The sequence below is a fragment of the Diachasma alloeum genome, unplaced genomic scaffold (assembly GCF_001412515.2).
Source record: "Diachasma alloeum isolate Michigan unplaced genomic scaffold, Dall2.0 Dall_scaffold_00339, whole genome shotgun sequence".
Taxonomy (NCBI): domain Eukaryota; kingdom Metazoa; phylum Arthropoda; class Insecta; order Hymenoptera; family Braconidae; genus Diachasma; species Diachasma alloeum.
The window spans coordinates 422,821-435,302 of NW_021680478.1; the positions used below are offsets into that span (position 1 = coordinate 422,821).

At 38.6% G+C, this 12,482-nt stretch overlaps 1 protein-coding gene across 1 annotated transcript in view; it reads right to left on the reverse strand.

Annotated features, from left to right (window-relative positions):
- The window catches only part of LOC107040647, an 80,415-nt gene extending 69,510 nt beyond the window's left edge, over nt 1-10,905 (reverse strand). Inside the window, exon 1 of the mRNA XM_015260812.1 lies at nt 10,818-10,905. Coding sequence (XP_015116298.1) covers nt 10,818-10,905 — 88 coding nt within the window. The remainder of the gene's footprint in view (nt 1-10,817) is intronic.
- Nucleotides 10,906-12,482: the final 1,577 nt, after the last annotated feature.

Below are 12,482 nucleotides of genomic sequence, written 5' to 3' on the forward strand. Positions count from 1 at the left end.
GGGCAAACCCGCTGCCGCTACTAGCGGCTTGAGCACCAGCAGGGCAAAGCGAAACTGTTGGGCTGTAATAAATTCAACGAAAGGAGATGTGAACGGTGAAATACAGTGGTGGAATCGGTAAATCACGGTACGATAATGCTGCATGTCGACTGCGGCACGTTTACGAGGCTTCTGTCGAACTAGGAGAAATTCAATGCCAATGTGCGATACGTGCATGTGTGGTAATTGATTGATTATTGGATTTTTTGTGATGATTTTTCAAAAAGATTGGATCATGGGGAATCAAGACTGTTTTTTTAATATTATGGCCGTAGCGATGCATTGGACCGATTTTTCGATTTTCTAATTTTGATTGCAAATTGTCTAGAATGTTATGAAACGTGAAGAATTGATGTTTTTAGGGTCATATTTGTGGGTATGCATACCTACAAAAAAACACAAGTTGTCACATACATGTATGTAACAACTTGCGTTTTTGGTGATTAATTTTGAGAAAGTTCGACATAAATGCGGTGAAATTTGGAGATAATAATCTGAAGTTTCGGCACATTGTAGCTATGATTGAGCTCAATTTTGGCGCGCTGTTTTAGCTCAATCGATTCAGTAGTTCTTGAAATATAACAACTTATTTAAATTTCGTTTTTCCTCAATATCTGAAAAACTACTGCCCAGATTTAAATTTTGTTTCACAATACTCGTCTCGATGGCCCCTCTATCATTTCTCCTGACCACAATCAAGTCCGTTCATGGAACAACTGATATGCGACAAAAGAAGATTAGTATAAAGCAAGAAAATGTTTCTTCCGTGTATGTTAACATATTTTCATCCCCCTGATGTCCAGTGGAGCTTTGATATTATGTCCATATATTTTTACGAATTGGAACATTCTTCACAATATCATTGCAGGTGACTATCGTAAAGATACGTAGTATAGAAACGTCAACCGCAAATTTAATAACAAAAATGATTCTTCAATCGCTTGTGAATACGTAAATTCTCATGGAAAAAGTCAAACGTTGAATGTAAATGATAAAATGATTTATTTACTATGAGCGAGGCTCCATAACTATTAAAAACAGACATATTTAAATTTGAATGACCAAATTGAATGGAAAGGTAAGCGTGAGGTCAAATAACGGACCCAGAATGCCCATTTGCGGAGAGGTAATGAACGCAAGTCTTGAAAACAATTGATTCTTTGGTAATTAACATATTCGTATGTATTTTTATAAAGGTAGATCTCTGCCCGAAATCTATTATTAGTACTAATAGACCATATGTGAGGGGAGTAGAGAGATTTCCGAACTTACATGGTGGTCGAGGGTGACAAAAAAGGAGTTGAGGCTCATCCCATTGCGAAAGGCGTTACACTGTGACAGATAGAATAACTGAGTGCACGTGTCTGGTGTGGCTGGAAAAAGAGAAGAGGTGGAGATGAAGAAGAAGAGGAAGATTAATTTTTTTTCCTTTTCACCATCGAACCTTTTTTCATCCTCCGGAGCGGATGTGTGACTGACTCGTACAAAAATAATGATTTCTACGCTGCGTGCGCCATGGGGGTCCAAGTAAAAGGGAGAGGGTCGATCGGATTGAGTGCGAGTAATACCAGAGTATCGCAGTTTGATAACCACACGGAGAGAGCGTTGCGGAAAAAGTAACAGGGAAATCACGTAAAAATTACTTTTCACGTAATTGTGAAGTATCGCTACTGCTTCGGAGAAATCGTTGTTCTCTGCGAGAATTTTTACGGAGTGTTAGGTAACAATTACATTTTGATCCGTAAAATTTTCATAACTCAAGAGGGAAACGTTGTTAGGTAGAAATTTTGATTACGTCCATTTGAATTTTTGATTGGATCACGTCAGGCTTGAGGATTGATCAGAAAGTGATATGATAACTGGATCAATCCCTGATCAGTTATGTAACACGGTTTTTAATCAAGAGTTGATCGGGCATAACGGTTCTGGGAGTCTATTCTCGAGTTGGAATCGTACGTTCGAGTCCATCAAGTCGCATGCGTCCCATAACGCGTAGCATGAGTCGCATGCGACCTGCTGAAATCAAGTTCAAGGTGTTTAGTGCATTAATGAGTGGACAGCGATTGAAATTCTGTTGGAAATTCCCGTCCGTTGACGGTTTATTGTTACATGGAGAAAAAACTTGAGGAAAAACTCTGCCTTCAGGGAGCCTATTCTCGAGTTGAAATCGTACGTTCGAGTCCATCAAGTCGCAGGCAGCCCATAACGCGTAGCATGAGTCACATGCGACCTGCTGAAATCGAACGCACGATTTCAACTCGAGAATAGGCTCCCTGAACGCAGAGTTTTTCCTCAAGTCTTTTCTCCATGTAACAATAAACCGTCAACGGACGGGAATTTCCAATGGAATTTCAATCGCTGTCCACTCATTATTAATGCACTCAACACCTTCAGTCCTTTTTTTCACATACATAATTTGAAGAAAAGAATGGAAAAAGTACTACCGCAAATATTATTGTATGATATTCAATTATTGGGGCCAAATGAAAGAGGAGGTGAATTCGATCGGATTGAGTGTGATGCAGGAAATGAAAGGCGACGTTTTGCAGATTGGAAGGCAAGCCGCAAACATTTTTTAATCAATTCCATTGTTTTATTTTCTGGGTATTCTCTTCTGTGTGAAGTTTTTTTCATATTTTTGAGAGGGTTTGAGTCCCGGCTTTTAAACGAAATGTGAAAATTGGTCAAGGGTTCTTCACTCTATTCTTTTTCGAAACATTTGGGGCTACAGTGGTCATACTCCGTACTGGTCAGCCATGAACAGTGAATGCGACGTATTTGATGATTTTTTTATGGCTTTTTACGGGTTTTTACGGGGATAGAATCGGAATTCGGTTTGCATTTTAAGGATTTTGTTTGGGCTTACAGTGTAAAAATAGACAGGGTTATAGGAAAATAGTGAATGGCAGAATAGCGAGGATTAAATGTTTCGAAGATTGAAAAACATGGAATCGAATGTTAAATGGAACGCACGTTTACAATAGAAAAAAAAACAATGAATTGTTGGAAACGACAATTCTTGTAGTGGATGAAATTATTTTTTCACACCCCTGCACGGAGAGTTCATACTTTCCTACCGCTCATCCAAGACCAAAATACGAACTTGCACTTACGTTGCACGAACGTGCACTTCTACACTACTATGTGCACTACTACTATTTTCACTACTATATGCATCACGACTATTTTCACATAGCTGGACGGAAAGTTCATACTGTACTTCTGATAAGCGGGAGGAAAGTGAGTACTTTCCGCTCTAGGGTGGAAAGTATTCACTTTCTTCCCGCTCATCAGAAAACAACATACAAATTTTTCTTTGCAGGCGTGTTAAAAAATAGAAAGTGCACATCGACTGGGGAAAACATGACTTTCCGCCCTTGGTGCACAATATACCATCTTGAAACTTTTTTTGTCAACCACGAAACTAGTGATACCATGAGAGACTTCACGAGACATCAGATAAGGCAATATTATCGAGGGATCGTCTCCGTCTCAGTGCACAGAGAAAAATAAATCGGTAAAAGTCTTGCGATCGCAAGGAGTTTCCCGAAGATCCCCATTTTTCATGCACGAAGAACAATGAAGCTTTTTGGAATCTTCGGGAAATTCCTTGCGATCGCAAGACTTTTACCGATTTATTTTTTTCCGTGTGAACACGACAATTTTCGGTCTCATCTCAGCCTCGAAATATGCAGTATTGGCTCTTCTCGTGGTGACTTTGAATCAATTTATCTCGTCTCGGTTTTCAGTTTTTCGTGGTTTTTATTTAATAAACGAAAAACATTTAAAAATCGAAAAGACGGCAATATTTCGAAAATTTTGTATGTATACGTGTTTTCTGTATACAGATTTGGTGGCTTTTGTCTTCGACCCACCCCCCTCCCCCGCCCCCCAACACGGACACAGTCTAAAAATTGCATTTTCGGATTTTTTGGTTCATAATGGGTCGATATAACATAAAAAATCGAAAACTTAAATTTCAGCGATTATAATGCTCTCGTTCGGAAGCAAAAATACAGAAAAATCAAGAAGGTGATGAACTGAAGGCTGCAACAGTTAGCATAAATGCTCCGCGCGATTTCTTTGTTGCCCGACGCGTTAAACTGTAATTATGTGTCATGAGGCGTGTGCAATCGACCCTCCGTCAAACAGTTAATTGAATATTATGTAAAAATAATTTAAAGTGACTCGCTCACAGTTACGATGAGCCTGAAACCACAAAAAGAGAGAGAAAGAGGGAGACAGCAACAGACGAGAAGAGAAGAAGAGAGAGACATGAGTGAGGGAGGAAAAATTGGAACTAGAGTTGGGTTATATGACACTGCTAAACCCGTGTAAGATGACTGTTTGCTCGTATAACTACTGGAGGGTGGCTCAGATCTCCCTGACGCTAATGACTTTTACGATTACGGTGCGTAAGGAAGTCATTAGGGTGGCTCGTACTTATACTCACGCTGTTAATGGCCAACCAAAATGGCTTTATCGTGGCATCTCAAGCTTTACTTTCGAGTTATTTACGATACAAAAATGCCAAATCAGCATTACCGTTTGAATTTATTGTTCAGCATGAAAATACGTTTTCAGTCCCCCTTTCATTTCAGAAGCTAGTATGAAAGTGTTTTTACATTGAAAAAAGGAAAACATTTTTCAGTTGAAAACACTGGTTGACATATTCGAATGAAATACATTGGTCAAATACCAGTGATGCAGCTAACGAGATTCGATTCGTTGTTGACTTGAATATGGGAAAGTTTTATAAAGTTCCATTCGATTAATTATCGCTTTTTAATTTGGAAAAAGAAAAGTAACATTACACTGATTGCATTATCTCTCTTACAATTAACAATCTGTGTCGCTCATGCACTGAACGTTCAACAAATAATCAAAAATAATCCCTCAAATAGTACTCATATATGTAAAATTCGACGGGATGTTTCTCTCAAGGGTAACGGCACACAAACGAGCTCGTCAAGCACTCCAGAGAAATTGCGCTGCCCGCCTGTGATTATTTAACCTGGAAAACTCAATATTTCAGTTTGTTTCCAATGAAACTCTTCGAAAACATACGCAAATTGTGAAATCCTTGTGAACGTGCAATTATCAATCGCTGAAAATCAGTTCATTTCTTCAACGTTTCGTAGTACTTGTAAAACCAATTTCAGAGTTGAAATATCTGCCGCATTTTAAGTTTCAATCAATGCCAGTTTCAATTAATTAACCGAAAAATTCACACTGTTTTCGCAGAATTTCACTTTTCTACTCTGCCATATTCATGTTCTTATGATGCAAAATAACGTGACAAATCCCTGATAAAGCTAATCAAGATGAATAACCTTGAAACAGTTGATTATATTGATTTCCCCGAAAAAACGCAATCAAATCAAATTTATTTTTCCACAAGTTCTCATCGGTCTGATCGAAAATAGATGAAATGACAGTTTGTCACGCGAGGGAATAGTTTCTTACAAGCTCCGAAAATACGAACGCGGTGAGCGAAGAAAGGCGAGGAGAGAGTGTAGGGCGCCCGGTCAGACGTTCAATACCAGAGAAAAAGTGAAAGAGAGAAAAGGGAAAAGAAAAAATACGAGAAAAGAATTGAGAAGAAAAGAGACGCCTACGGCGACGTGGAGTCGCCGGTAGCTGACGGACTTTCTTCCTGCTTCATCCCCAAACTCCTCTTGCCCTCCTCCCCTCTTACAATTTTTTTTATTCAAGTTCGTGAAAATAACATCGGACAATGCGCACTGGACATTTTAACATCCCCCCTCCTGCGCACTTTCTTCCATTGAAAATTCGAAGCAGAGTTTTCAAAAGTGTTGTTACGTGCTCAGAGGTCCTTGAGAATTACCGCACTTGTACTCGTAATTTTTTCTCAAGTCAAGAGGTTCTTTCTATAAAATTCATCATATCCATGATGTGCTTGAGCGCTTGAGGATCGTGCCGTTTAATTTACTGTGGTATTCAATGAAACCAATTCACCTATTCTACAGATGTTTACTTTTTTTGAATGAATTTAGTAGTGAAGAGGTGCAACGAATCTATTTCTGGTTTCCCACTAAGAACAGAATCATGTCGATGGTGTTCATATTAGAACGAATTATCAAATCTCTTTGTCTATCTTTACTGTCATGCTGAAGACTCAATCTGAAATATTTGATGAAATTGTTTTTGCATTTCACTGTTTTCATTTCTTCCCAATTCAGCTATTAAAGGATGTTAAGGAATTTTTCGGAATACCTTTCATGGGTGGTTAAGATGTGTAGGGTTGAGAATCTATAGGAGAATATCTGATGAGTTGTTTGTGACCAAAAAATTGCCATTTTTTCTTGCTTCTTTTTTTTGCTTCCGAATGGAAGCTTCGTAATCGTTGATTTTAACGATCGTCTAATTTTGCCTGGAAATGATGTAGACGGGCATAAAACAAATATTTGATGTTTCTAAAAAAATTGTGTTTATAGGATCATATGTATGAACGGATTTTTCAGACATTTTCTATGAATTTTCACAGAAAAAGGTGTAAAGTTAATGTTAAAAATTTGAAAATTCGTCCCGTAATTAGTATTTTTTGATAGAATTTCTGGTGAAAATTTTTGGTCAATCGGTCAAGTGGTTTTCGACAGACAGAAATTTTTCAAAAATCATTGTTTCTGACTATTCATGAACTATGTGACAATTTAACAACAATTACCGACAATTTAAGTGACGCAATAATTTTCCGAAGGCGATATTGAGAAATGGTTTTTTTTCGGAATTGGTTTATAGAGAATTTTCGTCCCCTTTTTCCCAGAGAATGCAATGCCAAGCGGGAGGGGGAGACAAACGTTTGGGTCTGCATATATAAAGTTGAATCTGAATGTGAACTTATGTACAAACCAGACTATATAGTCTAGTAGCTTTAAATTTACATTTATGCTTACAGCCAAATTGAGTTCAAAATATGTACTTATGACTACTATACTCTAAGTTAAGGAGCGCGTAGCGCTCCTCATACTCTACTCATAAAATAGCTATTTTCGTCACAAGGCTAACAAAAACTTTTCCGTACTGACCTTCACTTTTCCTCGTCCGGAGATTGGTATTGGTCCCTTCCCAAACTCGTAAAAGTGAAAATCACTACGGGAAAATATCCTTCACAACTAGTGCCATAGGGATTTTTTACTCGCGTGACTGGCCAGTCGTCGCCTTCGGCTCGGACGCCAATTCCACGCGAGTAAAAAATACGCCAATTCCCGTACAAAAAATACGGGAATGAAGTGAGGAATCTGTATCGGAATTTCGGAACCAAGGGGAAGCATCACTCTACCGGATATGGACCGTTCGTTTACACTAAATTCAGTTTGTAGTACATAAAATGACGTTGTGCGAGAATAGAAGACGAATGAGTGAAGCAATGAGAGAGTGAGGGAGTAAGAGAGAAGGGATATGTCTGAGACAAATGGTCTCGCATACTTAGTGAGCACTTGACTGTGACAAACTGCTGTGTACGCACGACGTACCCTTTCCAAGACCCGGCGTTTGCATTCCTAGAAATCCATAGAGGCGAGCTTTCTACCCCCTTTTATGGAATACCCTTTGGGGTCTTCTCAAGCGTGTGCCTTTACTTCTGACACTTGAGTTCACATTGGCTGCGGGGGGACTTGATGATTTGATATTATAAGAAAAACAAGGTTTACGAGTTAATTTGCTTTTTTTTCTTCGTCAAAGTGGATTGTCTATTGAAAAGCGGATAATGAATTCATACTAAGACACAAATACTTCACACTTTAATATTTGATTTTGAAATACATCAATTTTTACTATGTTCAACAGTAAAAAGTGTTTTGAGTGTGGCGAGTATGATCCTCGATTACTATGTTAACATAGTAAAAAATAATGTTATATTTTTTCCGTGTATTCACATTTTTTTTCAACCTCATTCTATGTTCCAGCGTTGATGGAGAGCGCACTAAATTTTTGCTAGAATTTGATTGAAATCACAACGAAACCATCGTTCAATGTTTCAAAATCAATGCAATTATAGACATCAATGAAATTGTGGTTATGTTATGATTGAAATTGAAATTTTATTATCAGCATTGGCCCCACAAATATCTCCAACAAAAACCCGCTGCTCCTGCTGTTTGAACAGCATTCAACCTTTATCACAATTTTCATTCAATGAATCATGGAAATTTCGCCTCTCTAGTATTCTAGATAACCTCCTTTTTTCGATGTACTCTCCATCTTTTTATTTCGATAATAAAAGAGGTATCGAGACTCCCCGCGGGCCATCACAAGTACGTACACACATGTGCAGCATAAAGAGCAATGGGGGAGTACTCGAATCTCCGTGAGATAACTGGGACAGCGTGTTTATACGTTGTAAATTTTCAACCGAGTTTTCAAGATTAGAGAGACATATAATTTATGTTTGTGTCTCACTCTCGTGCCACTTTTTCGTCGCATTTTTTGACCCTACCTTTTTTTTTGTTTGCTTTTTTTTGCCAATACGGGAACTAACTTAATGTATATAAATATAAGGAAAGTAGGGGGAAGTTACAAAGCTCAGGCACGCTCACGGTGACACGCAAGGCTCCCATTAAAATTCGATCAGATAAAATGGGATATTTACTTGGTATTTTGACTAGTTCTTTCTGACTAAAAAAATGCGATTCAATTGAATGAGCATCGACGTTAACAAAATTGTTCATTTAACAATTCGAAAATTATTTTAGGTGGATAACTCAAATGATTGTATATGACACGATTTTCTACTTCACTAAAATCATTTTCATCCCCTTTTTTTGTAATATTGATTGGAAGGAGTTGATTAAAAATTCGACGTGACTCGTGCGTATGTGGCGGAGGGAGTGTAACGGAAGGGGAGTCCTATAGCCGATGGCGACGTGGCAAACTCATCATAGGTGGCAGCACCGAGGCGAAGACCTTAAATTTGCATGCATCGGATAAAAGAAGATCGTTGAATCAACGTTTTTGTTCCCGGTGACTATTGCCTTCAGATTACATGTTTTTATTTGTAAAATATATGATGATTGACCCGTCCAGGTGCAAACAAAACCATCAACACGAAATTTACGCTTCATCTGGAGAAAAGGTACCTCCGGTAGTTTTAATTGAACGTTATGCGCGGCTTTTCTCTCGGTATCACCTCAAGCGGGCACAAGTGGCACGCGACATTCTCATTGGTATCGAGTCCTGATTCAATCACTGAACACGAAAAATCGAAATTTTCAAATAACGTTTTCCAGTATAATATTGACGTTTTAAACTTCGTTTTTTTTCGTGAATTAATTAATTTTTTTTAATCAGTTACGCGTATTCCATTATTTTTGAAAAACTTTCCATGTCACACGAAATGGCCATTACATTTTTCCAAGCCGGCAGTTCTGCAGAATATTTTACTCGGTTCAAGTGTGTGGTGTATAAGCGACGTGGTCCCATGTGGTCCCCACGTTAAATCCAGGGACAGTGATAAAAACAAATGAAAAATCGGTTGTCTCCAATTGAAAATACTAAACGTTAGATCGGTTAATTAGTAACAGACGCAATATATAATTTTCATTTGAAACAATCGGAGATTGGAAAAAGTAGGAGAAATGTCAATGACAATGATGAGGGCGATGGGCACATGATCCGAATCTGATGTGATAACTTGATCAGCGTCTGATCAAGACCTGACTAAAATTTCCACTCGGGAACATTTACCGTAAAATTTACAATTCATACACAACAAAAAATCCACTAATTTTCCTATTAATGAATTCTGGATTGATGATCTACCGACTCAGTTCTGTTGAATCCTTGATGGGATCACTCCACTCGGCCCTCCCATCTATTTTATTGATTCTCCGGCATGAATCTCTTAACATATTATAAATTCCCAATATGACAACTAAATCGGTTAAATATTATTTCATCAGCGTTCACGAAATTCCCCCGGAAAATTCAGATCGATTAGTTTTCTAGGGAATTCTGAGGTCCCTTTGTTTTAAAAATAAAAATGAAATAGCCTTGTTTTATTAGGAAGTGTCGATATCTTGGTCAAAAGATCTAGAACAGGGTTAATAGTCACATGAAAGTGAAATCCAAATTTACTTTCTCGCATACTGGTGTTTCACGCATTTTTCATTATTTTTAGAAGCGTCAGAAAAAATCTTCGAATTTCAAGTGCGATAATCTCGACTTTGCAGCTGGAGAGGATACAAACACATTGAAAACTCATAATTTTTTTCTCGAATGCAAGATCTGGGAAAATTTTGGAAAAATTCTCAGTGATACAGCATACATTATTGTGAATGTCCAGATGAAACACCTTAAGTATATTAAGGATTTACAATGTCAAGAGTGACTGTTCAATTCATCAAAACACTAACAATAATGGAATTTTCAGCCATACTTTATGTATGGTGGCGTAGCGGTTTGTATTATGGAATGGTAGATTTTCTAAAGTGGCAATTTTGGGTGCCAGAGGTACGTCCACTCGTGCATCCCACCCCCTACCCCCTAAAATCCTTCCCACACCATGTCTCTCGACAACTTGGCTGCAGTATGCATTATTCATACGACGTGGCTCGACGTGCGCACCAATGCGTTCGTACTCTTCACTATCTCTGCATATATATGTCGAATGTATGTATACATTTTGCTGGAACACCCATTGTCCCAAGGGAAACTTTTATCCATTCGCATATTAAAAAAAAATGTTCATGGATGAAAAAACTAAAAAAGTGAAGAATTTATAAAATAAAATATGCATGCGTAGAAGAACGTGTACTCACCTGTTTGGCGGGCATTGAAGGCCCAGCTGCCGTCTACGATCATTAGTAGCAGCAGTGGGCTCAATAGGACCCCCGGGAAAACTGGCATCTTGAAGATGACGCGCCTGCGCGATTTCAGGTATCTTTAACCGATACCCCTCATCACCATACACTACCTGAAATCATAGAGAAACAAAAACAAATTAATTTTCATACCTGGAAATTAAGGATATCCAAGTAGTTTGGCAAATTTTTTCTAGCTGAAAGAATCAACGTTCACTCCGCGGAAAAATTCGATTTTGCCGAAAGTCAACTTTCCCCCCCGTAAAAAGCCTAAATATGACACTTTGGTTCCGGGTGAAAAAAAAAATTTTATTTCTCCATTTCTAGGGCATCTAAGGGCGTCCGGTGGCATTAGACGGACCAAAAAATACAGAATCAATGTTCACTCGGCGGAAAAATTCGATTTTGTCGAACGTAGACTTTCCCCCGGGAAAAATCCAAGGTCTGACACTTCGGCTCCGGGTGAAAAAAAAATTTTTTATTTCGACATTTCTGGCGCCTCCGAGAGTCTCATTGGCATTAGATGGGCCAATAAATACAGAATAAACATTCACTTGGCGAAAAAATTCGATTTCGGCGAAAGTCGACTTTCCCTCTAAGAAAATTCAAGATCTGACCCTTGACCCACGTGAAAATGAAAAATTTTTTTTGGACATTCGGAAAACCAAAAGTTGATACAATTTTCAACATGTTCCTCCCGCTATTTGTCCAATTCTAGACTTATCATTCCACCCAAGAATTCCCTTATTTTATAATTAACTCTATCCCACCAAACTAAATCCAACTTCGTTCCCCTTGCCCCTTAGTTTGTCTTTTTCCCCAGATGGAAATCTGAGTAACAAGATAATTCCGACAAAGCCGCTGAGACTAACTTCGTGACGACAATAACCTAAGAAAGTAAGGGAAAAAAGCACAGAGAAACTTATAAGAAAAACGCAAATAAAAGAACAAATAAAAAAATACTCATTTATGAAACGTCCAGTTCGTCACGTTGAACGAGGAATGAAATTTCTCGGTAACGCAACACCTTGAGAACTTCACGAATGTACCCACCGCTGTATTGTATCCACCGACCACGATCGTAAAACCCCCGAGAGACTACGAAACGAGAGAGAGAGAGAAGGAGAGAGGGAGTGAAGAGGCAACGGAGGAAGGGTGGGAAGACACTCGATCGCAGGACTCCATTTGCGGTTTAGCATAATGGGGAACCCAACGCCAGGAGCGAGCATAGCCCCAGGGCCACTCGACGCGCTTCCCGGCGCACAGTGAAGCTGGTGAATATGACGCCCGGGTTTGGAAACAAAGATAAAGGAAGAGGTACACGTACCACATACCGGATCCTTCGTGTCACTCTAACGCATTTCTCGGTGGATAAAAATAAAGGGGGTCAAGAATGAGTGAGTGGGGTAGTAAGTTCTTGTCACTGTTGCCTTTGAGATTGTCATGATAGTTATATTATTATTTTTTCCCAAGAGAAATTTATCGCGAAAGATCGGGAATTGTTTTGTTCATTCCGCCAACTATTGTGGGAGAATTCAGTCGCAAAATTTTTTACAATTTATTTTTTGGTGCTTCTCAACAGTTATATATAAGTGATCCCCACTAAACTGAAAATATTTCCTG